The sequence below is a fragment of the Phocoena sinus genome, chromosome 15 (assembly GCF_008692025.1).
Source record: "Phocoena sinus isolate mPhoSin1 chromosome 15, mPhoSin1.pri, whole genome shotgun sequence".
NCBI classification, from domain to species: domain Eukaryota; kingdom Metazoa; phylum Chordata; class Mammalia; order Artiodactyla; family Phocoenidae; genus Phocoena; species Phocoena sinus.
In genome coordinates, this window is record NC_045777.1 from 71,486,295 (window position 1) to 71,512,900 (window position 26,606).

The 26,606-nt window shown below is 56.1% G+C and overlaps 2 protein-coding genes across 5 annotated transcripts in view; one reads left to right on the top strand and one right to left on the bottom strand.

Moving 5' to 3' along the window:
- RABEP2 (rabaptin, RAB GTPase binding effector protein 2) lies at positions 1 to 11,851 on the top strand. Of its 4 annotated transcripts, none has more exons than XM_032605870.1 (14): positions 1 to 351; positions 849 to 1,058; positions 3,108 to 3,265; positions 5,765 to 5,875; positions 6,159 to 6,506; positions 7,439 to 7,534; positions 7,619 to 7,717; positions 8,926 to 9,081; positions 9,900 to 10,077; positions 10,228 to 10,239; positions 10,332 to 10,387; positions 10,484 to 10,537; positions 10,609 to 10,746; positions 11,192 to 11,851. In XM_032605870.1, the coding sequence occupies exons 1-14, from the start codon at positions 291 to 293 to the stop codon at positions 11,291 to 11,293; spliced, it is 1,779 nt and encodes a 592-aa protein (XP_032461761.1). In that variant the 5' UTR covers positions 1 to 290; the 3' UTR covers positions 11,294 to 11,851. The 4 variants fall into 4 exon arrangements, 3 of the variants coding, with proteins under 3 accessions (XP_032461761.1, XP_032461762.1, XP_032461763.1); XM_032605871.1 differs by having other exon boundaries at positions 256 to 351; positions 10,630 to 10,746; XM_032605872.1 differs by having other exon boundaries at positions 291 to 351; positions 10,660 to 10,746.
- ATP2A1 (ATPase sarcoplasmic/endoplasmic reticulum Ca2+ transporting 1) overlaps positions 11,845 to 26,606 on the bottom strand; it is a 19,828-nt gene continuing 5,066 nt past the window's right edge. Inside the window, exons 7-25 of the mRNA XM_032605869.1 lie at positions 25,755 to 25,859; positions 24,927 to 25,065; positions 22,927 to 23,007; positions 21,803 to 21,888; positions 21,354 to 21,651; positions 20,993 to 21,159; positions 18,090 to 18,178; positions 17,711 to 17,813; positions 17,338 to 17,469; positions 15,940 to 16,062; positions 15,596 to 15,814; positions 14,606 to 14,941; positions 14,188 to 14,408; positions 13,884 to 14,086; positions 13,606 to 13,691; positions 13,374 to 13,507; positions 13,143 to 13,260; positions 12,861 to 12,978; positions 11,845 to 12,099 (exon numbers count right to left, since the gene is read on the bottom strand). Coding sequence (XP_032461760.1) covers positions 12,074 to 12,099; positions 12,861 to 12,978; positions 13,143 to 13,260; positions 13,374 to 13,507; positions 13,606 to 13,691; positions 13,884 to 14,086; positions 14,188 to 14,408; positions 14,606 to 14,941; positions 15,596 to 15,814; positions 15,940 to 16,062; positions 17,338 to 17,469; positions 17,711 to 17,813; positions 18,090 to 18,178; positions 20,993 to 21,159; positions 21,354 to 21,651; positions 21,803 to 21,888; positions 22,927 to 23,007; positions 24,927 to 25,065; positions 25,755 to 25,859 — 2,784 coding nt within the window. The 3' untranslated portion in view covers positions 11,845 to 12,073. The remainder of the gene's footprint in view (positions 12,100 to 12,860; positions 12,979 to 13,142; positions 13,261 to 13,373; positions 13,508 to 13,605; positions 13,692 to 13,883; positions 14,087 to 14,187; positions 14,409 to 14,605; positions 14,942 to 15,595; positions 15,815 to 15,939; positions 16,063 to 17,337; positions 17,470 to 17,710; positions 17,814 to 18,089; positions 18,179 to 20,992; positions 21,160 to 21,353; positions 21,652 to 21,802; positions 21,889 to 22,926; positions 23,008 to 24,926; positions 25,066 to 25,754; positions 25,860 to 26,606) is intronic.

A 26,606-nucleotide genomic window follows, 5' to 3' on the forward strand; every position in this document is an offset into this window, starting at 1 on the left:
CCAAAGGCCTTTGACGAAAGAACTACTTCGTGGTTTGAAGGGCAGGCGTCCTTCTCGAGCATCGCTGCCCAACAAAGAAGGCGGGGAGGGGCGGGACCTGGGGCCGCGGCCGGGAGTCCACTCGGAAATCTTCGGCCGAGGCTCGGCCACCCCTCCCCAACTCCGGCCTCACCCTCCAGCCCAGGGCCGATCCGGAAACAGCCGAGCGGATCCGGAAACAGCCGAGAGGACCCGGAAGCGGTGAGCGCAGTCACCAGGGAGTGCGGGAACCCGCCGTTTGAGCGGAGGCGATGGCGGCACCTGCGCCGGCGGCCGCGGGCGAGGATGCCCGGCGGCGGCAGCCGGAGGCCGGTATGTGAGGATGCATCCGTGCACGGCGAGGGGCGGCGAGGCCGGAGGCGGGGCCGATCTTGGCGTCGGTGGGTGGGGGGTGGTGGGGGGAGCCTGGAGAAAGGGGCGGGACCACGCCGCCGGGGGGGGGGAGACGGAGGGGGCGTGGCTAGCGATTCAAGGGAGAGGGCCAGTGGCAGGTTAGAGGTGGGGCCCAGTGTGGGAGGAGAGGAGCCAGGTGGACAAGGGGCGAGCCACTAAAAGGGAGGGGTCGTGTCAGAGGAAAGAGGGGATTGGGTGAACCGAGGGAGGAAGAGGCGGGGCTCTAGGCAACACTAGGCAGAGCTAGGTGAGGAGGAGTCGGGGAAGGCGAGGGGCCAGGTGAGTGGGGCGGGGCTAGGTAAAGGTGCAGGGACCTTGGCTGCGGTACTGAGTTGCAGAAGTTGAGGATTTGATGCCCTGGGAATATTGGGAATCCGAGAGTGATGAGAAAAGAGGCTGATCCCTGTCCTTCACAGCGCTGGACCCCCAGACTCCGGAGGGGACAAAAGTTGAGGCCGAGTCAGGGGAGCTCGACCGGCTTCGGGCTGAGCTGGCAGGCGCCCTGGCAGAAATGGAAACCATGAAGGCTGTGGCCGAGGTGAGCGAGAGCACGAAGGCCGAGGCTGTGGCTGCAGTGCAGCGGCAATGCCAAGAGGAGGTGGCCTCGCTGCAGGCCATCCTGAAAGGTGAGGCAGGCACTCCTCCCAGACTCCCTCAGCCCCATAAGGGGGAGTACATGACAAGAAAGGGGTAAGCGGGCATAACCTATACCTATGGAGTAGGTTAGCAGGGCTGCCTAGCGCAGGGCAGACCCAGGGGCTCAGAGGGAGACGCGCCCTTTTCTCATTTGCATAGCGGCGTTGCCTGCGCCAGCAGCAGCTCTGTCAGTTCCAGCTAAGTTTAGCTCGGAGCTGCTACCTGTTCCCTGGCCCCATGTCGTGTCATTTCTTGTCCCTCACTGATGACTGATCAACCCTGAAAGTGAGCAGCTTCTCAGTTCCCTGAGAACTCGTTTGAGCCTCTGACCTTCAGACTCGGCCCTGGGCCTAGTCTCTGTAAGTCTCATCATCTGGTTTCCCTTCTTCCCCAAACACCCCTACATCTGCACACAACCTCCCCGCAACCCCGCCCCACATGCACCGGCTTCTCCCCCTCTCATCCTCTGTACTTGGGACGCATCAGCTCCCCTTATCCCAGATCCCCCAGCTTCTTTTCCTCCATTCCCCTTCTCCTGTAGTCCAAGGCCAGAGTCTCTGCAATAGCTCCCAGTTGCATCCCACCCCTTTGCTTCCACTGCCACTGCTGTAGCAAAGCTCTCGTCAACTTCCCCGGACTGTTGTCCCAGCCTTCTTACAAGTCTCCCTCTATAATCTGGCCTTGACATTGACTTCCAGAGTAAACTTCCTACAGTTCCCATCCCACCATGTCATTTCCCTTTCTAACAGCTGCTCCTGGCTCCAGACTTCTCTGGGGCCATGGTTCCCCACATTTCAGGCATCCATGTACCATCTGTGCAACATGGTTGTCCTTGTATGACTTACCCTGTCATCTACTTAATATTGTTCTTTAAATAGATCCACTTTTAAAAAACCTATATACATTTATTTTAAAGGGAACTTCCTGTCCCTGTAAGAAACTGTGTCCTAAATAATAATAATAGTAATAATAATTATAATAACTAACATTTATTGAGTGCCAGGCACTGAGCTAAATGCTTTATGAGTATTTAATCTTCATAATAATCTCTATGAGTTAGGAACTATTATCCATCTCCATTTTACAGAGGAAGCTCTGAGGCCCAGAGAGGTTAGATAACTTGCCTAAGGTCATACAGATAGAAAGGAGATTGGAACCCAGGCAGTCTGGCAACAGAACCCTTACTTCTAATGTTAGTATGTGTTAAAATAAATAACTATGCAAATGAAAAATGTCCATGTTCCGCCCAGCATCCGCTTACCTCCCACTGACATGTAGGATAAATCCCAAACTCCTTGGCGTGGCATTCAAGGCCTTAGCAGCCATTCACGGCCACCCTCTTCACCCTTCCCAGCATCTCCTCCTACATCTTCACTCCAGTTTTTCCAATGTGCCCACCATGCCCCAGCCACACCATCCACCTTCCCACCTGTGAGCCTTTGCTCCTGTTACTTAATGTGTCCTTTCCATCCTTTACCACTTGCTGGTGTCTCTCCTGACCTGGCAGGTAGAGTGAGGGGCTCTTTCCTCTGGGATCCGCAAGCCCAGGAGTGGTCCTTTCATGAGCTCTCCTCACACTGCTTTGTAACTATTTCCACGGCTGTCTTCCTCATTGGACTGTGGGCTCCTGGTGTCAGGGTTTGTGTTTGATTAATTTCTCTATTTCCAGAGCCCAGCTCAGAGTCTGGTCCAGAGTGAATATTTATGACTCTTGCTAGATATTGATTGTTATCGGTATGTATTAATAGCAACAGATAGCCTATCTTTAGCATTTATTATGTACCAGGAAGAGGGCTGAACCCCTTCCAGATATCATGTCATTTGATCCTGTAACAAGCCAGTGGGATAATCACTGGCCGAGGACATTATACAGAGAGGCGAACTGATTGCCCAGGACCATCCCACCACAAAGTCCACTGTCATCACTGCTATGGTAAATTGCCTTGCAGAGAGCGGCAGTGATGGAGTGCCCCTCGCTCGCCCCGAGGTATGGCTAGTGCACTGACCCTCCCTCTCCTCTGCCCTTCCTGTCTCGCCAGACTCCATCAGCAGCTATGAAGCCCAGATCACGTCTCTGAAGCAGGAGCGGCAGCAGCAGCAGCAGGACTGTGAGGAGAAGGAGCGGGAGCTGGGGCGCCTGAAGCAGCTGCTGTCCAGGGCTCACCCCCTGGACTCCTTGGAGAAGCAGATGGAAAAGGTTGGGGTTGGGATAGCCTACCCGCCCCCTCCTCAGGGATTTGGAAATATGTTGAAGCATCCAAAGGTGACCGTGGGGCAGAGGGATTATCTGTGTCCCACTGCCACATCACTGGGAGCAGGGCACCCAGTAATAATTCTAGGTATAACATACACGAGCCCTGTACTCAGCATGGTCCTGGCTGGCCACTTACTAGTGGGATGGCCAGGTGTGTTTACCTCCCAAATTAAGAAAAGTCATGTAGGGAATTCCCTGGTGGTCCAGTGGTTGGGACTTGTGCTTTCACTGCAGGGGCCCGGGTTCGATCCCTGGTCGGGGAACTAAAATCCCGCAAGCCACGTGGCGCAGCCAAAAAAAAGAAAAAAGTCATGTCATGTAGAGGGGAGGGAGCTAGCATTTAAGGATACCTCTCATGCACTAGGCATTGCAATACCTGCTTGACAGATTCAAGTCTCCCCAGTCTTTCCCCTAAAAGAGGGACCCATTAGATCCATTTAACAGATGAATAAGGTGAGGCTCAGAGAAGTTTAGTAATTCTCCCCAGGTTATGCACATAAAAAGGAGCAGATCTGGGATTTTAAAATCTAGGCAGTCTGGTTCTAAAGCTTTGCTCTTAATCTCTGTGGTATATTGCCTCCATTATTCTTGTCATGAACAATTGTAGGAAGCACATATTACCAAACTCTTCATCTTTCAGAGCAAATTCACATCTTCCCTCATTTCATTCACACAGCTGCCCTGTGAGGTAGGTACTTACCTCACTTTGTACGTGAGGAAACTGCGGCTCAGGCAGATGGAGTAAGTTGCCTGGTTAGAAGGACACAGATCAAAATAGGAGCCCAAGAAAGGAAGGTTCCAACCCACAGTTTGCCAGCAGAGGCTGCTACTTACTTGCATTCAGAGTGTTCCTCAGGGAGCGGTTACACGGGGTGGTGAAGGAGAGGGCTCCGCTGAATAAGGCTACCTGGTACGGCGCAAGGAGCCACAGGCCCAGAGTCGGGAAGTTCCGGTCCTAGCCTTGCATCCATCTACGGTGTGGGCATCTGCAGAGCACGCAGGCTTACCCTACCTGTTGCCACTGCACATAAGAGATTTGGAGGGTTCAACTGAACTTGTCTGAGACGGGTTTTTGAGTGATTCAAGAGGTAGAAACGGCTTGACTTGGAAGAGGATGGACGACTGGCAGATTTCTGCCTTGGACAGCTGGGTGGATAGCAGTGTCATTCTCGCCAATCTAGCGCTCATGGGAGGAGAAACGGCATCATGAGTTGGTTCAGATTTGGCTGTACTTGGACAGAGGAGCCTGTGCAGCATCCAAGTGGAGGTGTCCAGAGGCTGTTGGCTGTGCAAGTTCGACAGGATCCCAAACCTGAAAAGACTGAAAAGAAGTGGCCAGAAATATGCCGGTGATGGGAGTATGGGAAGACATATTGATTAGGACAAAGTTTGAAAGCCCAAATAACAGTGGCTTAAATAAGATAGAAATCTGTTTTTCTTAGAACCAGAGGTAGACATTCCAGGACTTATGTGGCAGCTCAACAAGTCAATAGGAACCCAGGCTCCTCCTATGTTGCTGTTTTGCCATAGGTAGCTTACTGCCTCATGGTCCAAGATGACTGCTTGAGCACCAGCCATCACATCCACATTTTAGCCAGCAAGAAGGAGGAGGAGTAAAGAAAAGCATACCCTCCCCTTTGAGGAGTTGTCCTGGAAGTTGCACCTGACACATATGCCTACATCTCATAGCTGGAACTTAGTCATATGGCCATGCTTAGTTATAGGGAAGCTGAGAAATGTAGATGGTATTCTAGAATTTAGGTCATGAGCCCAACTAAAAATGTGACGTTCTGTGATAAAACAGGATACATGATGTTGGGGAAGAAATGTATGTCACTCTACAAGTGGGCAACAGGAAGGTAGTTGTGATTTTGGCTCTGTACCATGTGACCTGGGGCAAGTCATGTAAGCTCTCAGAGCCTCTGTGTTCCTCTCTCTAAAATGGGGGTGGGGACTTCCCTGGTGGCGCAGTGGTTAAGAATCCGCCTGCCAATGCAGGGGACACAGGTTTGAGCCCCGGTCCAGGAGGATCCCACATGCTGCAGAGCATCGAAGCCCGTGCGCCACAACTACTGAGTCTGCACCCTAGAGCCCGCGAGCCACAATTACTGAGCCCACGTGCCGCAACTGCTGAAGCCCACGCGCCTAGAGCCCGTGCTCCACAACAAGAGAAGCCACTGCAATAAGAAGCCTGTGCACCGCAACGAAGAGTAGCCCCCGCTCGCCGCAACAAGAGAAAGCCTGCGCGCAGCAACGAAGACCCAACACAGCCAAAAATAAATAAATAAAATATTTTAAAAGTAAATAAATAAAGTGGGGGTGGACGGTGCCTGCTTGGGAGAATTAGAAGAGCTGATGTGCTTGGAGGGAAAGCTCTGAACAGTCCTGAGGGTCCTGCAGTCGGGAGGGGGGGACAGTCACTGCCCAACCCCCCTTCTTCAGGCCCACGAGGACTCGGAGAAGCTGCGGGAGATCGTGTTGCCCATGGAGCAGGAGATTGAGGAGCTGAAGGCGAAATTGCTGAGGGCAGAGGAGCTGATCCAAGAGATCCAGGTGGGGCTTCCCTGGTGGCGCAGTGGTTGAGAGTCCGCCTGCCGATGCAGGGGACACGGGTTCGTGCCCCGGTCTGGGAAGATCCCACATGCTGCGGAGCGGCTGGGCCCGTGAGCCATGGCTGCTGAGCCTGTGCTCAGCAATGGGAGAGGCCACAACAATGAGAGGCCCACATACCGCAAAAAAAGAGATCCAGGTGAGGGGGTGGCCAGGGTGCGCTGAGAGAAGAAGGGGCGCCGTAGGACCCTGGCCCCCCAGCCTCTTCCTTGCCCCCTCTCCCTAGAGACGTCCCCGGCATCCCCCTTCCCTGCACGGCTCTGCGGAGTTACTCCTGTCCCGGGACCCATCTCCGCCACTGGAGCCTCTCGAGGAGCTGAGTGGAGACGGGGGCGCGGCGGCCGAGGCCTTCGCCCACAACTGTGATGACAGCGCCTCCATCTCCTCCTTCTCCCTCGGCGGTGGAGCCAGCGGCAGTGCCTCCCTGCCCCGCAGCCGCCATGGCCTGAGCCCCGAGCAGGAGGAGACAGCCTCTCTGGTGTCCACGGGCACCCTGGTCCCTGAGGGCATCTACCTGCCCCCTCCTGGTTACCAGCTCGTCCCAGACAACCAGTGGGAGCAGCTGCAGGTGGAGGTGAGTGGAGTGGGCGGATTGGGCAGCCGACATGCACGCATCCGTTTCTTGCTTCAAGTACTTACTGAGCACCTACTATGTCCAGGCCCTGAGCTAGAGCTGGGGATCCTGCAGTGAAGAAGAAACTTCCCACCCTCTTGGAGCTTCCTCTAGTGAGGGAGCCAGGCCCAAACATGCACATGGGCACATGAGGAAGACAGTGTCACTGGGTGAGACACCCAGAACAAGACTTAATAGGGTAATGGGGTAGAGACTGGCAATGCAGGAGACCATCCTGGCTGGAAAGTGAGGTGCTTTTTGAAGATTGGGGACCAAAGGAACTGCAGTTTCCAGGGCCCAGAGGACGGACAGACCACGGTGTGTCTGAGGAGCAGGAAGGCCACAGAGGAGGGGAAGAGAGATGAGGTCAGAAAGGCAGGCAGGGGTCACAGGAGGTCGGCCTTGGCCTTGGGGCCAGCCATGGAGTTTGCATCTTAGAGGAGAAGCTGCAGGAAGCCTCTGTGGTGTGTCAGGCAGGGAGAAGCCTTCTCTGCTCCAGGCTTTTAACAGGTCACTGGGGCCTCTGGGTGGGAATGGACTGCAGTTGGGGGAGGGGGCAACGGGAGAAGCAGGGTAGTGACCGGTTGGGAGGGCGATGCTTGACATAGTTTAGAGGAAGGTGGTGACTGGGACCAGGAGATGGCAGCAGAGGTGGAGAGAAATGGGTGGATTTGGAATCCACTTTGGAGGCCACCGGGCAGGGACTGCTGGTGGGTTGGACCTGGGGAGTGGAGGACTTAGAAGAGTCAGCATCCATTCCTGGACCTTTGCTTTGAATGACTGGGTGAAAGATGGCACTGCCCACCGAGGTGCAGGGAGCAAGGCGTGAGAGGTCTGGCGAGGAGGGAAGGCCTCCCCTTGGCGGTTGAGGCTGAGGCTGGCGTCTGTGGCAGGGGCGGCAGCTGCAGAAGGACCTGGAGAGCATCAGCCGGGAGCGGGATGAGCTGCAAGAGGGCCTGAGACGGAGTAACGAGGACTGCGCTAAGCAGGTGAGTTCAGCCTCTGCTCCGCAGGGCCTCCGCTCCCTGCCTCCTCCTGGCCCGGCCTCACCCTTGCCCCCCTTCCACCCACAGATGCAGGTGCTCCTGGCCCAGGTCCAGAACTCAGAGCAGCTGCTGCGGACCTTGCAGGGGACCGTGAGCCAGGCCCAGGAGCGGGTTCAGCTGCAGATGGTGAGGGCTGGGGGCCGGGACAGGAGGGAGAGGAGTGGGATGGGAATTGGTTGAGGGAGCCACGTGGAAGGTTGAGGCACCTGTCCTTCCTCGCCCCCTGCCCCCCTCCCCACCAGCCGCTCTGGCTTTGCCCTGGAGTTGGTGCCAGGTGGGTAAAAGGGTTTCAAGGGCACCTGGTACTGATTCAGAAGAACCCACCACGCACTCACTGTGATCTTGAGCTAATCCCACAAGCCCAGAGCCTCAGCCTTGATGCCTTGAAATTGAGATAATGGGTCCTAGCTTACAGAGTTGTGAGAATGAAAAGCAGGGATTGCAAAATCGGATACTTCCTGAGACCAGACAGGAGAGGCAGATGATTGAACTGGGCCACGTGTGAGGCAGGAAGGAGTAGCAGGGCAAACCAAGAGACCCTGTAAAGGGAGCTAGTGCCCCTTGACTCGCTGCCCATGGTGCGTGGGAGTGCAGGCTTGATGCTGCCTGGTTTTCTCATTTGTCGAGAGAAGCCAGAGATCCAGATGTTTGTGTGTAGTCTCCCAGTTTTTAATGTTGTACTTGTTGAAGGTTTTGTTTGTTTGTTTGTTTGTTTTGCGATACACGGGCCTCTCACTGTTGTGGCCTCTCCTGTTCTCCCGTTACGGAGCACAGGCTCTGGACGTCCAGGCTCAGCGGCCATGGCTCACGGGCCCAGCCACTCCGCGGCATGTGGGATCCTCCCGGACCAAGGCACGAACTCGCGTTCCCTGCATCGGCAGGCGGACTCTCAACCCCTGCGCCACCAGGGAAGCCCCTTGTTTAAGGTTTAAAAATACCCATATGGACCAAATAAAACACCCGATGTGGCCTGTGGCTGTCACTGTGTGACCTCCGAGTCATTGAGGATGGTGTAGTAAGAGCTTGAGGGAGTTCCCTGGCGGTCCAGTGGTTAAGACTCCACGCTTCCGCTGCAGGGGGCCCAGGTTTGATCCCTGGTCAGGGAACTAAGATCTCGTGAGCTACGTGGTGTGGCCAGGAAAAAAAAAAAAAAAAGAGCTTGGGAGCCAAAGACGCTTACTAAAGGGTGTTTCTTTCTTTCTCAGCCTAGAAGGAGGGTGTGGGCTTCCTGGCTCTCATTCCTGACCACTGGGAGGAGTGTTCAGGCTTTGGCCTCACGGGAGACTGGAGACCCCTTGTCCCCTCATCGCCTCGTCCTAACTGTCCATCCCCAGGCAGAGCTGGCTACCTCGCACAAGTGCCTGAGCCACGACGTAAAGCGACTGACTGAGGAAAACCAAGGGCTCCGGGCTGAGCAGCCGCCATCTTCAGCCCCCCGGGGCCTGGAGCAGGATGAGGGCCAGGAGGAGTCGCTGCCCGGCTCGCTGCTGGTAAGGTGGGGGACAGGCCCTTCCTCTCCACGCACAGCAAAGCATTGGCCTGGGGCCACAGGAGTCGGGCACGCACCCAGGCTGCTGTGTATTAGCTGCGTCACCATGGCCAACTCACTCAACTTTTCTAAGGCTCGGTTTCCTCCTCTGCCAAATGGGACCACACCCCCCTCCCAGCATCAGCACAGAGAGAAAATGAGTTAACAGAATGCTTGATGCAAAGGAAGCAGTAATTTGGCTTGTTATTTTTAAGTGACATGAGATCCACAAAATTGAATTCATCATAATCTTTGATTCATAATAAGCTGTCATCATTGATCTGTGTGTGGCCTCTGTTGATTGAATTTATTAAAAATATGAACATCAGCCGGAACCCTTGCGCACCTTGAGGACTGTAACTGACATCGCCTTACATGCGCCCCGCCCCGTGCTCCTTGGCTCTGTTCCTGCCGTCCTGAGCTTTATCATTCCCTTGGCCTTCTTTGGGATCATTTTTATTACATATACACGTCTGCCTAAACCGTGGAGTGCTAATTTTGATTGTTTTTAGTTATAAAAACTCAGAATCTTGCTCTGGGTAGTCTCCTGGAGCTTTCACTCAGCACCGCTCCCGAGGTCCTCCACCCCAGGCTGTGCTGCGGGAAAGTATTCACTGCCGTCCCAGGGTATTTGTCCACTCTCCCCGTGATGGGTGTTCGGGTTGTTTCCTCTGTTATGTTTTCTTCCTTCTTTCCTTCCTTTCCCCTCCCCACAATCCCCTTCTAGCCGCTGGCCCCCGGCCGGCCCCCGCACCCAGCCCGTGACTTGCATCCTTCCAGGAGCTGCGGCAGCTGGTGCGCCGCACTCAGCAGGAGGCGCGGGCCCACCAGCAGGCCCAGGAGCACGAGGCCGAGCGGCTGCGGATTGAGATCGTGACCCTGCGGGAGGCGCTGGAGGAAGAGACGGCGGCGAGGGCCAGCCTGGAGGGGCAGCTGAGGGTGCAGCGGGAGGAGACAGGTGAGGGAGGAGGCGGCGAGCCACCCCACCCTCGCTCCCCAGGAGGCTGAGTCCCCACCCCCTCGGGGACTGCCTGGGCACCAGGAGGGGAGAGAGGATGCAGTGCGAGAATGATGAGCCTTGACCTCTCTTTCTTTCCTTCCCGCACAGAGGTGTTAGAGGGTGAGTATGGGCTGGAGCCTGTGCCGGGCCGGGCGGGGCAGGGAAGGAGAGAGGGCGTGGGCCTGACGCCTTGGCCCTGCCTGACTTCCCAGCCTCCCTGTGCAGCCTGAGGATGGAGATGGAGCGGGTCCAGCAGGAGCAGAGCAAGGTGAGGCAGGACCCGGGCCAGGCCGGGATGGCGGAGGAGGGTGGCAGCGTGGAGAGGACCCTCACCAACCCCTGCTGCCCTTTATGTCTCCCTTAGGCCAGGCAGCAGGAAGTCCTGAGGCAGCCACTGGGCTCGGGCCGCACAGAAGAGGTGAGGATCGGGGGCGGTATTGAAGGGGTTACCCTGTCCAGACATCCTGTTTCTTCAGCCCAGGGCCCCAGCTCTACATCCTGTGCCCCCAGGCGCAGCTCACAGACCTCCTCTCGGAACAGAGGGCAAAGGTGCTGCGGCTGCAGGCTGAGCTGGAGACCAGTGAGCAAGTGCAGAGGGATTTCGTACGACTGTCCCAGGCCTTGCAGGTACGGCATGTCCCCTCCCCACCAGACTGGCATGACTCCAGGTGACTTGTCCTCCGTCTTACAAGGATAGTCTCCTCTCCAGTTAGAAGAGTCCTCTCCCTCCCTCTGGGGCTGGCATGGTCCTTTCCTCTGAGCTAGTGCTCAAAAAACGTTGAAGATCTTGTGCTTCCATCTTTGTCGGTGGTGCGAAGCCCGTGGCCCAGGGCCTGGCATGCCGACGTGCCCCGTGCTCGTCACGTCACTTCCACCTGCCCCTGCCCACCCTTCCTCAGGCTGCTCTCTTAGGATCCATTTCTTCCCTTGAACCATTTTCACTGGGGGTTGGGAGAGGTGAGGTACACGGGTACCCTGGTCCCGTGCTCTTGCCCCTCAGGGGGCTGGCCGATGGGGTGGAGGCTGCATTTTCCCACCAAGGGCCCTCTGCCTCCCTCGCCGGCCCCCACAGGTGCGCCTGGAACGGATCCGCCAGGCAGAGAGTCTGGAGCAAGTGCGCAGCATCATGGACGAGGCGCCCCTCAGGGACGTCGGGGACATCAAGGACACCTGAGGGGCCAGCACCGCCCACCCTGGGGGGAGACCGTCTTTCTCCACTCCTGAACCGTGAGGCCGAGGCTTTGGGGGTCTCAGGATGGAGTCTTCACCCTCTCCAAGCCTGGGGTTGAGGTGACGGGGCCACCGCTGCCCTGTCCCTCCAGCGCCTCCTCCCAGGGGCGGCTGGGTCTTCTGCTTCCAAAGATGACACCTGGGTGAGGGTCCCAACCCCCTCTGGAAACCAGAGGGGCAGGCTCAGCCCTGTGGCTTTCTGGCTGCCATGCTGCCTCCTGGGCTCCAAGCCTCCCGCCCCCGCCCCCACCCAGCCTAACAGCCATGCCTGTTACCTCCGTCCCCTTCCCCAGGCACAGCCGAGCTGTGAGTGGTGGCTGGGAGCCCTGGGTCGTGTCCCCGGGTCCCTCCACACACGCGCCCTGGGACAGATGGCTGCTTCCTGGGCTGCATGACACTAAGATGCTTGTCCCCAGGGGCCCGAACCAGGCCCCAAGGTGTGCACAGAGACAAGGCCAGATTTTTCTGTCATTTATTTTCAATAAATAAGCAGCTCAGCTCAGTCGGTCGCCTTGTCCCTGCAAGCCCCACGGGGTCGGGGAGGGGAGGTTTTACAAGGGCAAAGGGTGGGGGGGCGGTTGCTGAGGGGGGAGGAGACGTGAAGGGGACATTATGTTTATAAACAAGAATGTCGGGCTGGGGCGCACGTGGTGGAGGCCTGTGCCACAGCTCTGGCTGAAGACTCGTCACTGTCAGGCTGGGGAAGGGAGGGCAAAAGGACTGGTTACTTCCTTCTTTCATCTTCTGGATCTGGAAGGAAAAGGGGGAGGATGAGACTGGTGGCAGGGCGGCACAGGAGAGGAGAAGTCCCTCTCAGCTCCCTACCTGTCCCAGTCCCCCAGCACACTCACCTGGAGGCCCCCCGCCACCCCCCACTCATCTGTGTCCCCAGCCCCCACTCCCCCCAGCCACTGCAGCCCCAGCGGCACACGGCTCAGCGGCCAGCCAGCGTGACGCAGCGCAGCCCAGCAGACAGTGGTGCCCGGGGCCGGGCAGTGCCGCCCCGGCAGAGTAGGGGCAGCAGCCCAGCCCCACTTGGAAGCGCGGCAGTGGCGGCGGCGGTGGCGGTGGCTCCAGGTGGAGCTGTGAGGGCACGTGACCCCGGCGCCGCCTGAGGGGGAGACGGGGTGGGCAGAGGGGGCACAGCAGCTAGGGCACGGGCAAGAAGGGGGGTGATACCTGTGACACGGCTCAGAGAGATGGAGGAGGGGGAAACGGGTTATCCTATGGCCAGAGAGGACAGAGAGACAGCCGTTATCGAGGGAGGGAGGGGGGCGCAGGGGACCAAGAGGGCTGAGGAGGCTTTGGGGCTCCAAGGAGACGGGCTCGGAGGAGCGGGCAAAGGCGGGGCAGGGGCTGGGTGCGCCCCTCGGCGGAGGACACGGGGCCTGCTGGGGCTCCGGGAACTCACCCACCTGACAAGGAAGCGGGGCAGGCGCCTTCACGGCCTGGAGGGAGGGGGCTGTGTCAGGGCCCAGGGGCTGACAGGGCTGGGGGCGGCGCGCTCTTACCCTCCAGGTAGTTCCGAGCAATGAACTTGAGGATTTCGTCGAGCCCGATGACTGGTAACGAAATCTTGAAGACCATGAGCCAATGGGGCAGGTCCAGGGCCTGCAGCTTGAAGATCATCTGGGAGGAGGCGGGAAGGGCAGTGAGAAGGAGCCCAGGAGCTGCCACTGCGCCAGCCTGACCCTGCCCTCCTCCCTCTGGCAGGGGTCGTGGTCGCGGACCCCTGCATAGGCCCCCTGTGGGTGGGTTGGGGGCAGGCAGCCCCTGGCCAGAGGAAGGCTCACCGGCAGAGGGTCCACGTAGAGGATGAGAAAGTGGAGGGACATGGAGAGGCAGATGGAGCCCACCAGCCAGATGTTCACCCAGGGCGGCATCCGCAGGAGGGACTGGTTCTCAGACAGGCTGCAAGGGGGCGGCCGGGCGGAGCCAGGGGTGGAGGCACAAGGGGAGAGAAGTGGTAAGCAGGGGGAGGGTGGCTTCCCGAGGGCCGCAGAGGGAGGGAGCGCGGACCCCACCTGTTGAGAGCATTGCACATCTCGATGGTAACCAGCACGGACAAGGCCATGGTCATGGGCTCAGGGGCCTCGAAGACCTCGCAATCCACACCCTCAAAGTCAGGGTTGTGCTCCGCACACTTCATGTAGTGAGTCTGCAGGAGGAGAGGGGAGAAGCCGGGGTTCCGAAAAAGCCTCCACGCCACCCTCCTGCTCCCCTCGCCTCTCCCCACCTCCCTCCGTGCTGCCCTACCAGCTGCCTGTAGGTGATGTGAGGCCCGTCCTCAGCGTATAGGAACCACCAGGCTGCTGCTCCCACCGTGGCTGCACCCACGTAGCCTGTGGTGGAGAGAAGATGAGAGTTGGGGGCCTAGGGCTGGGGAGACGGGAGGAGCTGAGAGGGCCTCCTGGCCATGAACAGCAGCTGGAGGAAGAGGGCCCACCGCAGTGGCTGCTGTGGGGAAGCTGGTGTCCCAGAGAGGGGATCAGCCCTGAGGGTCGGGAAGGGGTGTGGGGTCTCATCCTGCTCACCCCCAATTGCCATGTAGCGGAAGAAGAGCCAGCCACTGATGAGTGGCTCCTTGGGGCTCCGGGGGGGCCGGTCCATGATGTCCAGGTCTGGGGGGTTGAAGCCCAGGGCTGTGGCCGGGAGCCCGTCTGTCACCAGGTTCACCCACAGCAGCTGCACGGGGATCAGGGCCTCAGGCAGCCCCAGGGCAGCTGTTAGGAAGATGCTGCCAGAAGGAGGAGGTCACACGTCTGTCTTGCCTCCCAGGCCTGTGGTCACCCCCCAGCAGCCCCGAGTTCCTCCTCGATGCCCTCCCCGGCTGCTCACCAGACCACCTCTCCCACGTTGGAGGAGATGAGGTAGCGGATGAACTGCTTCATGTTGTTATAGATGGCGCGGCCCTCCTCCACGGCAGCCACGATGGTGGAGAAGTTGTCGTCGGCCAGTACCATCTCGGAGGCCGACTTGGCCACGGCGGTGCCGGATCCCATGGCAATGCCGATCTCCGCCTTCTTCAGGGCAGGGGCGTCATTGACGCCATCACCTGTCTGTGGGGAGGGAGAGAAGGTGGGCACCAGCCCCTTCCTCGTACCCTCCTTGAGACTCTTCCATCGGGGCCCGAATCCCTCCCCTCCGTGCATCTCGCCAGGGCCCCTGCTCAGCCCCGTCCTCCCTCGGTCCCCAGCTCCCCAGGACGGTCATCTCAATAGACACTAAGCAGACCGCCCCACGCCAGTCTCCTCACCATCGCTGTGATCTCATCGTAGGACTGCAGATACTCCACGATCTTCGACTTGTGCGAGGGCTCCACGCGGGCAAAGCAGCAGGCGCGTTTGCAGGCCTCCCGCTGCGTGGTCAGGGGCAGGTCATCAAACTCCCGGCCAGTGTAGGCTCGGTCAGCCACATCCTCGTTCTCCTCGAAGATGCCAATTCGTCGGCAGATGGCAATGGCTGTGCCCTTGTTGTCCCCAGTGATCATGATCACTCGGATGCCAGCGTCACGGCACAGGGCGATGGAGTCTGTGACCTCCTTGCGGGGCGGGTCCAGCATGCCCACCACGCCAACGAACGTCAGGTCCGTCTGGGCAGACAGAGAAGAGAGCGACAGGGTCGAGGAGGAAGCCTGGGGGGAGCTGAGGGGAGAGCTGTCCCTGGGCCTGATGTTTAAACCTCGTGGGGCCTCAAAGCTCAGGGCTGGGAAATGTTCACATGTGTGTCTGCAGGCCTGGCGGTGCCAGGCCCATTGTAGGTGGCAGAGCGTGTCTTTCATGGAAAGAACTCGAACTGGAAGTGAGGGAGGTGGTTTCTGCTTTCAGCAGGGCTGCTCACTTGGTCTACAACTTGGAGCAAATCTGTGTTACCTGCCAGGCCACACTGTTCCCTCTATAAAATGGAGTGGGCTTTGGTGCTGTTCAGAGAGCAGGTCCACTACGAGATAAAGAGCTAGTGTCAGAATGGAGGTTGATGCACGTCCTTAGAAAACCTCACGGGGGAAACACATCAGCTAAACCCGAGTGGACCTGGCTGGCTTCTGTTCTGGAGCAAGCACCTCACCTCATCTCAGATGGGTCCATGGACCACACGCCAAGTAGCCCTGGACTGGATTATTCCTAAGGTTCTCTCAAACTCTAACGTCCTGTGATTCTAGGCCCCGTGACGAAGTAGGAAATGACAAGGGTGGCAGAAGGGGTGAGGCAGGTGACTCTGGGAAAACGGGATGCCTCCGTCTGCTCACCTCGTACTCCATGAACCTGGAAGAGTCATCCAGGACCATCTCCTCTCGCTTTGGGGGCGTGTCCCGGGTGGCCAGGGCTAGGCAGCGCAGGGTATCCCGGCCAGTGCCCCACTCCTTGATTACCGACAGAATCGCCTCCTTCACCGGCCCTGTCATGGGCACCCGAGTGGTGCCGACTCGCACGTAGTTACAGCGATCGATGACCCCCTCTGGGGCACCCTAGGAGAACAGAACAGTATTCAGAGACTACTGTTCCTTCCAGTGCACGGTGAGCGGGGCAGGGAGAAGAGAGGAGGGTTCAGGACTGGGAAGAAGCGGGGCTGAGGCGCACTTGGATTCCTGACCTTGACAAACATTTTGTTGCCCACAGCAGCCCGGGATTTTGCTGGAGAGCAATAGACAGACATGGACTTTCTGTCCCGGGAGAACTCCAGGGTGAATTCCTTCTTCATTAGCTGGCGGATCACCTGAGAGAGAGGAGACAGGGAGGGAGAGGCCAGATATGAGACCAGTGGAGAAAGAGTGATGATGCTCTGCTAGAAGGGAAGAGTCCCAGACCCTTTAAAACATAGTCGAAAAGGATCTGGAGATCAGAGCAGACCCCAAGCTGAGTCTGAGATAAAGCTAAGTCTGCTGCCTACAGCAGAAATGGAGAGAATTCCAAGGCTAGCACTGCCGCTGTCTTACTATGTTCAGGTTAAAGCACAATAGAAACAGGATGGCGTAGTGTGGCACTGCCCGATAGAACCTTCCGTGATGACGGGAATGTTTAATAATCTGGATGGTTCAATACAGTGCCATCGAACAACGGCTGCTGAGCCTGGGGAATGTGATTAGTGCAGCTGAAGAACTGAGTTTCTACTTTTATGTAATCATTTAAATGTAGACAACCACATGTGTGAGTCTACAGACGTATGTTGCTAGACAATGGCACGTAGTACTAAGCACTCCATAAAAGTGAATGTGCCAAATGCATTCTAGATATTTCTCCACAAAACAAAAATAAAAACAATAAATAAAATTAAAAATAATTTGATGTTTTTATTATCATTTGTAAATTTTTTAAATGAATCCTGTATTGATAAATACTTAGGTTGTTTGCATTATTTTTGTCATATTAAATAAAGCAGCCATGAGCATCTTGCCTATATGAAGAAAAAAGGAATGAGCGGTGTGGGGAATATAATATAATACCCCAGAGGAATTCAATATAGACATTCAGTAACTATTAATAGCAAGGACTTGGAGTGACAGTCACAGAATTGGGCTTGTTCACCTGGACACGGGGAAGCAAAGGCATATGAGGCAGTCATATTTCCCAAATCCTAAATCAGGCATTGTGATCTGATAAAAACAAGTGTGTTTCTAGAGACAATGGGGAATAGTTGAAATTGGGGCTGTCCCAGGATGGGTCACTTGTGGTTTCTGTGTCCAGCTCTGTCCCTTTCAACTAGGGACACGACAGGAAAAGTGATCTTAAATTCTTCCAGGGATGCTGCAACCGGGCACCAGGAAGAGCAGTGTAAGTGCAGGTGCAGTAGGTCCTACCCCAAGTCAGCCTTGCCAAGGAAAGCTGTGAAGAGGCTCTCTGCCTGTGCCGGCTGGGTCCCAGCATGGGGCACAAGGCCCTGACCAGCCTGACCTGGGTGGGGGTGGGGGGCCCTGTCTCCTGAGGTTCCTTAGGTCCTGGCCTGTACAGTGTGGGCTGGAGAAGGACCGTGGGAGGGAGTGCCTGGACTCACCAAGTTGCAGGCGTTGGCCCTCTCCACCTTTGAGAGGCTTCTCAGTTCAGTGTTGAATACATTCATCTTCTCCACCAGGGTGGTGAGTGCAGTCTCGGTGGCCTCGCCCACCTTCTCATAAGCACCTTTGGCCTGAGAGGGCAGAGGAGGAAGAGGAAGTAGGTGCCCTGGGCTCCCAGCCCCGTGCTCCCATCTATCATGCCCACCTTCCACCTAGAACAGGAAGGGAGCAAGCCACTCTTTTCCCCTTACACCCAGGAGAGGGCTTGGTACAAGGGACCCCTGAGCCCTTCCTTGCGGCCTGTCGAGGAGGCCTGGACTCTGAGCCAGCTGGAGGGGGAAGGAGGGGTGGCTTCAGGAGTGGAGAGGTTACCTCATTGAAGTCCAAGGAGGAGTCATTGCAGAGGGCACAAATGGTGGCTAGCTCCACCAGCCCATCATACTGCCCTGTCCGGACTGGCTTATCATTCTTCAAGCTGGCGGCCGGGTGGGGAGGAAGGAAGGGAAAGAGACAGGTAGAGAAGATAGGGAATGAGATGCAGAGAGAGCACAGGGAATGCAGCAAGGAGACGGCAACCAACTTGGAGATCAGGTGGGAGAGAGAATAAGGTTGGGGAAGGAACAAGAGAGAAACAGGAAGACAAAACTAGAGGGAGGCCCCAGGGAGAGAGGATTGTGTGTGTGTGTGTGTGTGTGTGTGTGTGGTGGGGAGGGGCACGAGGAACTGGGAAGACGACTTTGGGGAAACTTACACCTCTCCTTCTGGAGCATAAGTGGAACCAGTGATAGAGAACTTGTTCAGAAGGCAGATGTCCCCATCCACCTTTTCGATGATGAACATCTGCAGAGGAGAAGGGCATGCACACAGATGTTTAACTCTCCCCATCCCCGAAGGCAGTCTGCACCGAGGGGGCCCGTGCCCCAAGTGTCCCTCTACCCGGCCATCTGCTAGGACTTACCCAACTTCCCACCATCATCCCCTGATTCGTCCTTCCCTTTTCCTCCCTTTTCCTCCCCTCTCACACCACTCCCTTGCAAATCATTCTCTATGTTCTGTGTTCATGGCCTTAAAACAAAAGGCCATGCTGGAGGTTCTTCCAGATCAATTAGTAAAATAAGACATGCACCACAAGGTGTGGTGGCCACCAGTCTACCTGTCAGTACATGGCCCATCTACAGCTCCAGCCTCTTGTGGCCAGATCTTCCAGTTTTGCAGGAAGAATTAGAAATTCAGGTTATTTTCCTATGATATCCCTTGACTTTTCAAATGTGGGCTATTAATTCATTTTTATGAAACATGACAGAAGACCAGTGGTCTGGCTTTGAAGCCTATGCTTTGGAGGGATGTAGATCACACAGAGCAGAGGTGAGCAGCCCACTCTGAGCCAGAGCACACGTGGAAGGGATGGGGCTTAAGATGTGCTCCAGGATAAAATGGTTCTGTGGCCAGGTAAGTTTGGCAAACTCATTTAAACTGAGCGAAATCCACCCTCTCTATGGTCAGCCGTCTCCGAGGCTTTCAAATGCCAACAGGCATGTGGTACAGCCTTTCTCAGCCTGGTCTGACCACACAACCCTTGATCCTTAGGACACCAATTTTTATTTCACAAACATGCTATTCCAGAGAACTCTGTTTAGGTTAGGGGTTCTTTGCCTGGGGTCCATGGATGACACCCCGGACCAAGGGTGTCTGTGAACTTTGATGGCGAAACAAAAATTACATCTTTTATTTTCTCTCTGACGTTTAGCATTTCCATCCAATTATGAATGGGGGCAATGGACCACATTAATATTAGCAAAACCTGTGACTTGGCCACCAATATAATCACAAATACTCTCTTGTCACATTGTATTGTTGCAGGGCTCTCAAAATAGCATTTACGCTCATCACTGCTTCAGCGTTATGGCAATTATGAGACCCACTGCTGGACTTGCTACTTAATACATTAATAAAGAAGCATACGTTTTACCAAATCACAAATCTGTGGTGTTTTTTTAACATCTTTATTGGAGTATAATTGCTTTACAATGTTGTGTTAGTTTCTGCTGTATGACAAAGTGAATCAGCTATACGTACAAATCTGTTTTTAAAATATTTTGACTACTGTATTTCAATCATTGGCTTCCTCTGTAATCCAATGTATTTTTTTAATACACTCAATTTATTTATTTTTTAAATGCATAGTTTTTTTAAATTTATTTATTTTATTATCTATTTTTATTTTTTTTGGTTGCGTTGGGTCTTCATTGCTGCGCTCGGGCTTCTCTCTAGTTGCAGAGAGCGGGGTCTACTCTTCGTTGTGGTGCGTGGGCTTCTCATTGCAGTGGCTTCTCTTGTTGAGGAGCACGGGCTCTAGGGGTGTGGGCTTCAGTAGTTGCGGCACGTGTGCTCAGTAGTTGTGGTTCGTGGGCTGTAGAGTGCAGACTCAGTAGTTGTGGCGCACTGGCTTAGCTGCTCAGCGGCATGTGGGATCTTCCCGGAACAGGGCTTGAACCCATGTCCCCTGCATTGGCAGGCGGATTCTTAACCACTGCGCCACCAGGGAAGCCCAGTCCAAAGTATTTTATTTAATTTATGTTTTTGGCCGCGCTGTGTGGCTAGCAGGATCTTAGTTCCCTGACCAGGGATCGAACCCGGGCTCACGGCAGTGAAAGCACCAAGTCCTAACCACTGGACCACCAGGGAATTCCCAATCCGATGTATTTTAGAAACAGAATCCTGTGCGTTTTATTTTGTACATTGAAAATATTAAATGTAGAGATCCAGACTGCCAAAGAGTCCAAGGTGGGACTTCCCTGGTGGCGCAGTGGTTAAGAATCTGCCTGCCAATGCAGGGGACATGGATTACCGCCCTGGCCTGGGAAGATCCCACATGCCGCAGAGCAACTAAGCCCATGCGCCACAACTACTGAGCCTGCGCTCTAGAGCCCACGAGCCACAACTACTGAGCCTGCGTGCCACAACTACTGAAGCCCGTGAGCCTAGAGCCCGTGCTCCACAACAAGAGAAGCCACTGCAATGAGAAGCCCACGCACCGCAAGAAAGAGTAGCCCCTGCTCTCCGCAACTAGAGAAAGCCCACGCGCAGCAATGAAGACCCAATGCAACCAAAAATAAATAAACAAATAAATAAATTTATATATATAAAAAAAAGAGTCCAAGGCACGGAAAAGATCAAGGGCCCTGGTTCAGGAAATACTGTTCAAGATTCGTGTGGCTGGGCTTCCCGGGCCCTGTCATGGATGACCACTCTGGAGGGTAGCCTGGTGCACAGGCAGGCACTCTAGGGCCAGACAGACTTGGGTTTGAAACTCAATTCTGCTCCTTATTAACTGTGCACTGAATCTCCTAGAGCCTCAGTTCCCTCTTTGGGAAAACTGGGTAAACAAGACCTTCCCCTGAAGGGCTGCTGTGGGGGATTAGAGATAACACAGGGCAGCATCTAGCACACGGACGGAGGCTGCAGGCAGCTGCCTGCCTGGGCCAGGGGTCTTCTCTGCTCCCTCTCATAGCTGGCAGGATGGCACTCTCTGTGCCATCTAAGCATTTCTTTCTCAGGCCAAAATGAAAAGCTACCCATGATGAAGGAGTAACCACAACTTTGGAGGCCTCATTTCACCTCCCATCTAAGTGGGAGTTGCCACCCTTCCCTGACCTTGCAGACAGACATCTGGTTCGTGGTGAGGGTGCCGGTCTTGTCGGAACAGATGACAGAGGTGCAGCCCAGCGTCTCCACAGAGGGCAAGCTCCTCACAATTGCGTTCTTCTTTGCCATCCGGCGGGTGCCCAGGGCCAGGCAGGTGGTAATGACTGCAGGAAGGCCTGTGGCGAGGAAGGAGAGGGGGTGAGGGAACGATACTGGGGGAGGGAGGGAGAGACCTAGTGGGGTAGGCTGAAGGGCAGCTCCCAAAGATATCGGGTCCCGATCCCTGGAACTCGTAAATGTTACCTTATTTGGATAAAGGATCTCTGCAGATGAGATTAGCAAATGGGAAGAAAAAGAGAGGTTGCCCTACCTTCTGGGATTGCAGCCACAGCAAGGGCCACAGCAATCTTAAAGTAGTAGATGGCACCACGGATCCAGGAGCCCCCATGGATGGGATCGTTGAAGTGGCCAATGTTGATGAGCCACACAGCCACGCAGATGATGGAGATGACCTTGGAGAGCTGCTCCCCAAACTCATCCAGCTTCTGCTGCAGAGGGGTCTTGTCCTGCTCTGTCGCGGCCATTTGGTCACGGATCTTCCCAATCTCAGTGTTCACACCAGTAGAGGCTACGATGCCTATGGCCTTACCGGCTGCAATGTTGGTGCCCTTGGAGGGGGAAGAAGAGGCAGGGGGTCAGGTGACGCCCCTCGTGCCGCATCCCCCCAGCTGTGGGTCTCATCTCTTCCCACACCGCCATGTCTCTCCCAGACCAGGGCCCCCGGCTTGAGCACACGACAGCTGGCCCTGGAAGCCTCACCGAGAAGAGCATGTTCTTCTTATCCTGGTTGACAGCTCGGGGGTCGGGAACAGGTTCTGTGTGCTTGATGACAGAGACAGACTCGCCTGTGGAGAAGGGGCAGAGGGGTTTTCAGATGACATCATGTCGTTCTCCCATACTTCCCCCCCCAACTCTCTGCTTGGCGGGACAGGGCCTGGAAAGGACCAAGCAACAATCCTGGAGGAAGTCTGGACTCTGGAGGAAGGCCCTGGAGGCAGATGGGAAACCCACTGCCCTTACAGTGAAAAGACCTTGACCCCAGTCCCAGCCTGACCACTCACAAGCAGCATGGCTTTGGATCACTTAGCCTTGGTTTGCTCTTCTGTAAAATGGGGACAAGGATGTATACACTTCAGAGCAAGGTCTTGGTGAAAGTCAAACAAGCTGACGTATGTGGAAGTGTGCAGTCAACTGGAGAGCACGTTCCTGGGAGGGAGAGGCCCCCACCCTTGGGACATTGCCCCCTTCACCTGAATGGCAGGAGCTCAGGCAATCACCCTGGGCCAGCCCACCCTGCCTCCTTGGACCATGGAGCATGCTCACTGGCTCTTCACCCTCTCTCTCCCAGGACAAAAGGAGAAGCAGCTGAGGTTTTTTTTTTTTTTTTTTTTTTTATTTGGCAGCACTGGGTCTTAGTTGAGTTATGTGGGATCTAGTTCCCAGACCAGGGATTGAACCCGGGCCCCCTGCATTGGGAGCTCAGCATCTTAGACACTGGACCACCAGGGAAGTCCCGCAGCTGAGGTTTTAAGTGTATCTGAACCCTGTACCCTATCCCAGAATCTCTGCTTCCTCAGTTGGGGGCTTCTGAGGAGGCAGGATAGTTCTCTGGGTGAGCGTGTCCGTATGTCCGTGTGGAAGGGACGGGTTGATGGCCATCTGGAAATGGGGACAAACATCCCGCCATTTCCCATGACCCCTTGTGTTCCAGGCTTAGGCAGTGGGCAAAGCTGAGCAGGGTTGATGTCGCTGCCACTACGGGGCCAGGAGGGGGCCCTACTGCTGAGGGTCCCCTTTCATCCCTGTCTGTCCACTCAGCTCTTCCCTCATCAAATCCTCATCCCCCTCCCCTTTGATGCATCCCCTGACCCTGGCCAGCAGACCTGTCAGGATGGACTGGTCGACCCGGAGGGTGGTGGACTTGATGGTGAGGATTCGGATATCTGCAGGGACTTTGTCCCCCACTGTGGAGAGACGAGAGGAGAGTGAAGTCAGTTGAGATGGGAGTTTTCTTTCTTCCTAAGAAAAACCCAGTCTTTGATGATCTCACCTCATCCTTCAGGTCTCAGGGAGGTCACCCGGGTTGTGCTCCTGTCACCCAAGCAAGCATCTCCCTCTAACACTCACTCCAATTGTCCCCCTTGCTGAATGTTTTTCTCCCTACCAGGCTGTGAGCCTGGTGAGGGGAGGTCTGGGCACACAGTATGTGCTCAATAAATGTACCCTGAATGACACAGGGAAAATCAGGGACAGTCCTGTCATCCAACGAGAAACTAAAACTGAGGCCGGGAGAGAGCAAAACAGAGAGGGAAACACGAGGGAGAAAGGTGAGGAGGGACAGGCAAGAAAAGAACTAGAGAAAATAGGGTAAGTCTCACAGACCTGCGTCCGTGGCGGAGAACAAAGTGGAACAGCTGGAGAAGGCAGCAAGAAACAGGAGGAAAATATGGGAATTGAGAAAATCAATGTCAACCCAGACAAAAGGTGGAGTGAGAAGCAGGAGAGGGAAGTGTGAGAAGGACAGACGCAGGCGGAGAGGGCGGAGCAGCGGAGGCAGAGGGTGCAGGCCTGGCAGGTCCACACGGCGTGGGTGGGACTCACAGCAGAAGCCTGCCGGGCCCTGGTCTGAGTATCTGGGGAAGGCAGGAAGCCACGGTGAGTGAGCTGGGGAGACGGCAGCAGAGAAGGGGAGTCTGCAGGAAACAAGGCTCTGGGGGGGGCGGGGGGGAAGCCATACACAGCAGAGAGCTGAGAAAACAGGGAGGGGGAGGGCAAGGGATGTGCACAGAAGGAGGGGGTCCAAAAAGGAAACTTGCTGGGGAACACGGCAGATGCCCCACCAGACTTCGAGGCCTCCAAGGAAGCCAACTGCCTCCCAGCCTCATCCCGCCTGGTCCCAAGGATGGTCCTGGGGGTGGGGTTTGACTGCTTTCCTTTCCCTGTCCCCAAGGTTCCTCCTCCGGTGCCAGAGGAAGCTGATGGAGGAGGGGGGAGGTCGGCAATGGAGTTGGGCGGGACACCCTGTCACCCAAACTGAAGCGATATTTATAGACATTCATGGCGCTGACTCCAAACTGTCACCGTGGCAGGACGGCCCTGTGATGGGGCACCGGAGTCTTCAGCCCACCCGCCCTCCCTGTCACCAAGCTTCCCAGCGTGGGGACTTGGATATCTGGCGGAGGGAAGTAGGCCTAGAAAGACACGTCTTCCTATGCCAGGGGCCTGGAGCCGTGGGAAGGCCTGCACAGGGCAAATATAAAAACCGCTGAAGGGGGCAGAATTCCAGTAATCTTAGCCTCCCGGCCCCCACCCCTCCCTGGCCAGGCATTAAGTGTCCCTCACCGGAGAGGCGGGGCCCTCCTTGAGCTCCCCTCCTCCTAGTCCCGTGCTCTCTGCTGGGGCCTGAGTTTCCCTTACATGGTCGGGGGCTTGAGCCTCCGGCCCCCCTCCTCCCTTCTACCCTTGCTCCTTCCCCTTTGAGAAGCCTCAAGGGTACCGAGAGGTCAAGATTTAAAGCTGACCAAGCTTGGGGGTGGGTGGAAGGAGAGGGAAGCCAGGCCTCAGGAGGGGGGTGGAGACAGGGCCATTGGCAGGGACTGGGTTCCACCTGTTACTTGCAAGTGCTGGGTGAGAGGAGGGGGAGCAGGGGTCTGCCTGCAGCGTCAGGGACAGGACTGGCTGTTCCTGCTGAGACTCTGATGGAGAGGGGGTGCTGTGGCCACAGTGCCCTGGGGTGACCTCCTGAGGAGTCTGGGAAGGAGAAGCAGAGACTCCACCATCCTGGCTACCTCCTGGACAGTGGGGATCAGGGCCTGACCAGCCCCCAACACGCACATCTTCTTGGCCTCGAACCCATCCTGGACCACTCGTCCCCATCACTCACCAGCCACCTCCACGATGTCTCCGGGGACAATGTCCCGAGCCTTGATCCTTTGCACTGACTTGCGGTCAGCCCGGTAGACCTTCCCCATCTCCGGTTCATATTCCTTCAGAGCCTCAATGGCATTCTCTGCATTCCTTTCCTGGGGCGACAGGGTTGAGGAGGGGAGGGTCAGCAGAGGGAGGAAGGTTGTGGAATGACAGAGGACTGGTCAGGGAGGATGGGGAGGTGTAGGGATGCAGGAGCAGGGGCCAGAGTCCCGGGGGAAGTAGGGGCATCACAGAGAAGGAGGCAGGTTATGCAGTCCTGGCTCCTGGCCCAGGGGAGCAGACAAACCCCACATGATGGTTAAGGAAGCCATCACCCACAGCTGAGAACAGGTAAGGGGGTTTCGGGGAGAGAAGGAAGGAGAATCAAAGAAAACCAGAAAGCAGGGGACAGGAGAAGCAGAGGATGGTATAAGGTAAGAGAAAGAAGGACATCAAACTAGCATTTCCTGAGATCCTCCTTTATGCCAGACACAGGGCTGGGTACTTTCACACTCATCGTCTTGTTAAATTTCACCACAACTCTGAGGGATAGGACTATGAGCCCCATTTTATGGATGAGGAAACAGACTCAGAGAGATGAAGGAACCTGCCCAGGGTTGTACAACCAGCCAGTGACAGTGGGAACACCAGCCTCCTGCCTCTTTCCAACATTCTGGTCCTTTTGCCCAATTCAGAACAAGGCAAGCCCAGGGTAGGTGATGGAGGAGGAGGAGACAGGGAGGGAGGCTGGCCTCATGTCCAGTGTCAGGATGTGAAGGAATGAGGCGGGGTCAAAGCTAACCTGCCAAACCCCCACGATGGCATTGGCAATGAGGATCAAGAGGATGACAAAGGGTTCAACAAAGGCGGTGATGGTCTCTTCGCCTTCCTCGAACCAGGCCAGCACCTGGGGAGCAAGGGAAGGGAGAATAACAGGTTCTAAAGCCCCTCAAGTGAGGAAGGAGAGGAAATGGAGGTGAGAACATGTGCAGGAGCAAACGGGGCAGGGCACCACGGGGGCACTGCAGCCCCACATCCCTTTAAGGGTCTACGTGCTCCACAGCTCGAACTCACATAAGCGTGGCCACTACTGTTATTCAGCGGGTGCAGGCCGGCACAGACATGCGCAGCTAGGGGATTAACTGGGAATGCTTTCAGGTTTCCCTGACCAAGTTACTGGCTTGTGAACGAAGCTCAGGGGACACCCAGGCCAACTACCCCCGCAGCCACATCCATCCCCCGGGAGCCAAAACTCAGTAGGAAAAACCCTGTGGTCCTCGCAGGCGCCCGGCCCACGCACGGCCCTCCCCCAACAGCCCAAGGCAGGGGAGCTCCAATTTCATGAGGGAGCAGGAGTCGGGGATAGTGTTACGGGGCCTCCTGTGCACACCCCACCCCAGCTGTTGCCTCTGCCAGGCAACAGCCTCAGGCAAATGTCAAGGAGCAAATCTGAGGAGGGAGAAGTGAGGCCCTGCCAGCTACACTCAGGGGCCCAGGGGCCTCCACTAAAGACACCAGGGGACAGGGAGACTTCTTTGCCTCCAGAGTCTTGTCTTCCAGGACCATTAAGATGTTAAGGAAGAAACTCCAAAACGCAGGCCGGCCTGCTAGGATGGTGGATGCGGAGGGAAGCTCCAGGGCAGGAGAGGTGGCA

Bases quoted from the DNA above. Each gene is read 5' to 3' on its own strand.
- RABEP2 (XM_032605870.1), top strand. From the start codon at position 291: ATGGCGGCACCTGCGCCGGCGGCCGCGGGCGAGGATGCCCGGCGGCGG. The intron at 3,266-5,764 runs GTTGGGGTTGGG...CCCCTTCTTCAG, and splicing joins TGGAGAAGCAGATGGAAAAG to GCCCACGAGGACTCGGAGAA. The intron at 5,876-6,158 runs GTGGGGCTTCCC...CCCTCTCCCTAG, and splicing joins AGCTGATCCAAGAGATCCAG to AGACGTCCCCGGCATCCCCC.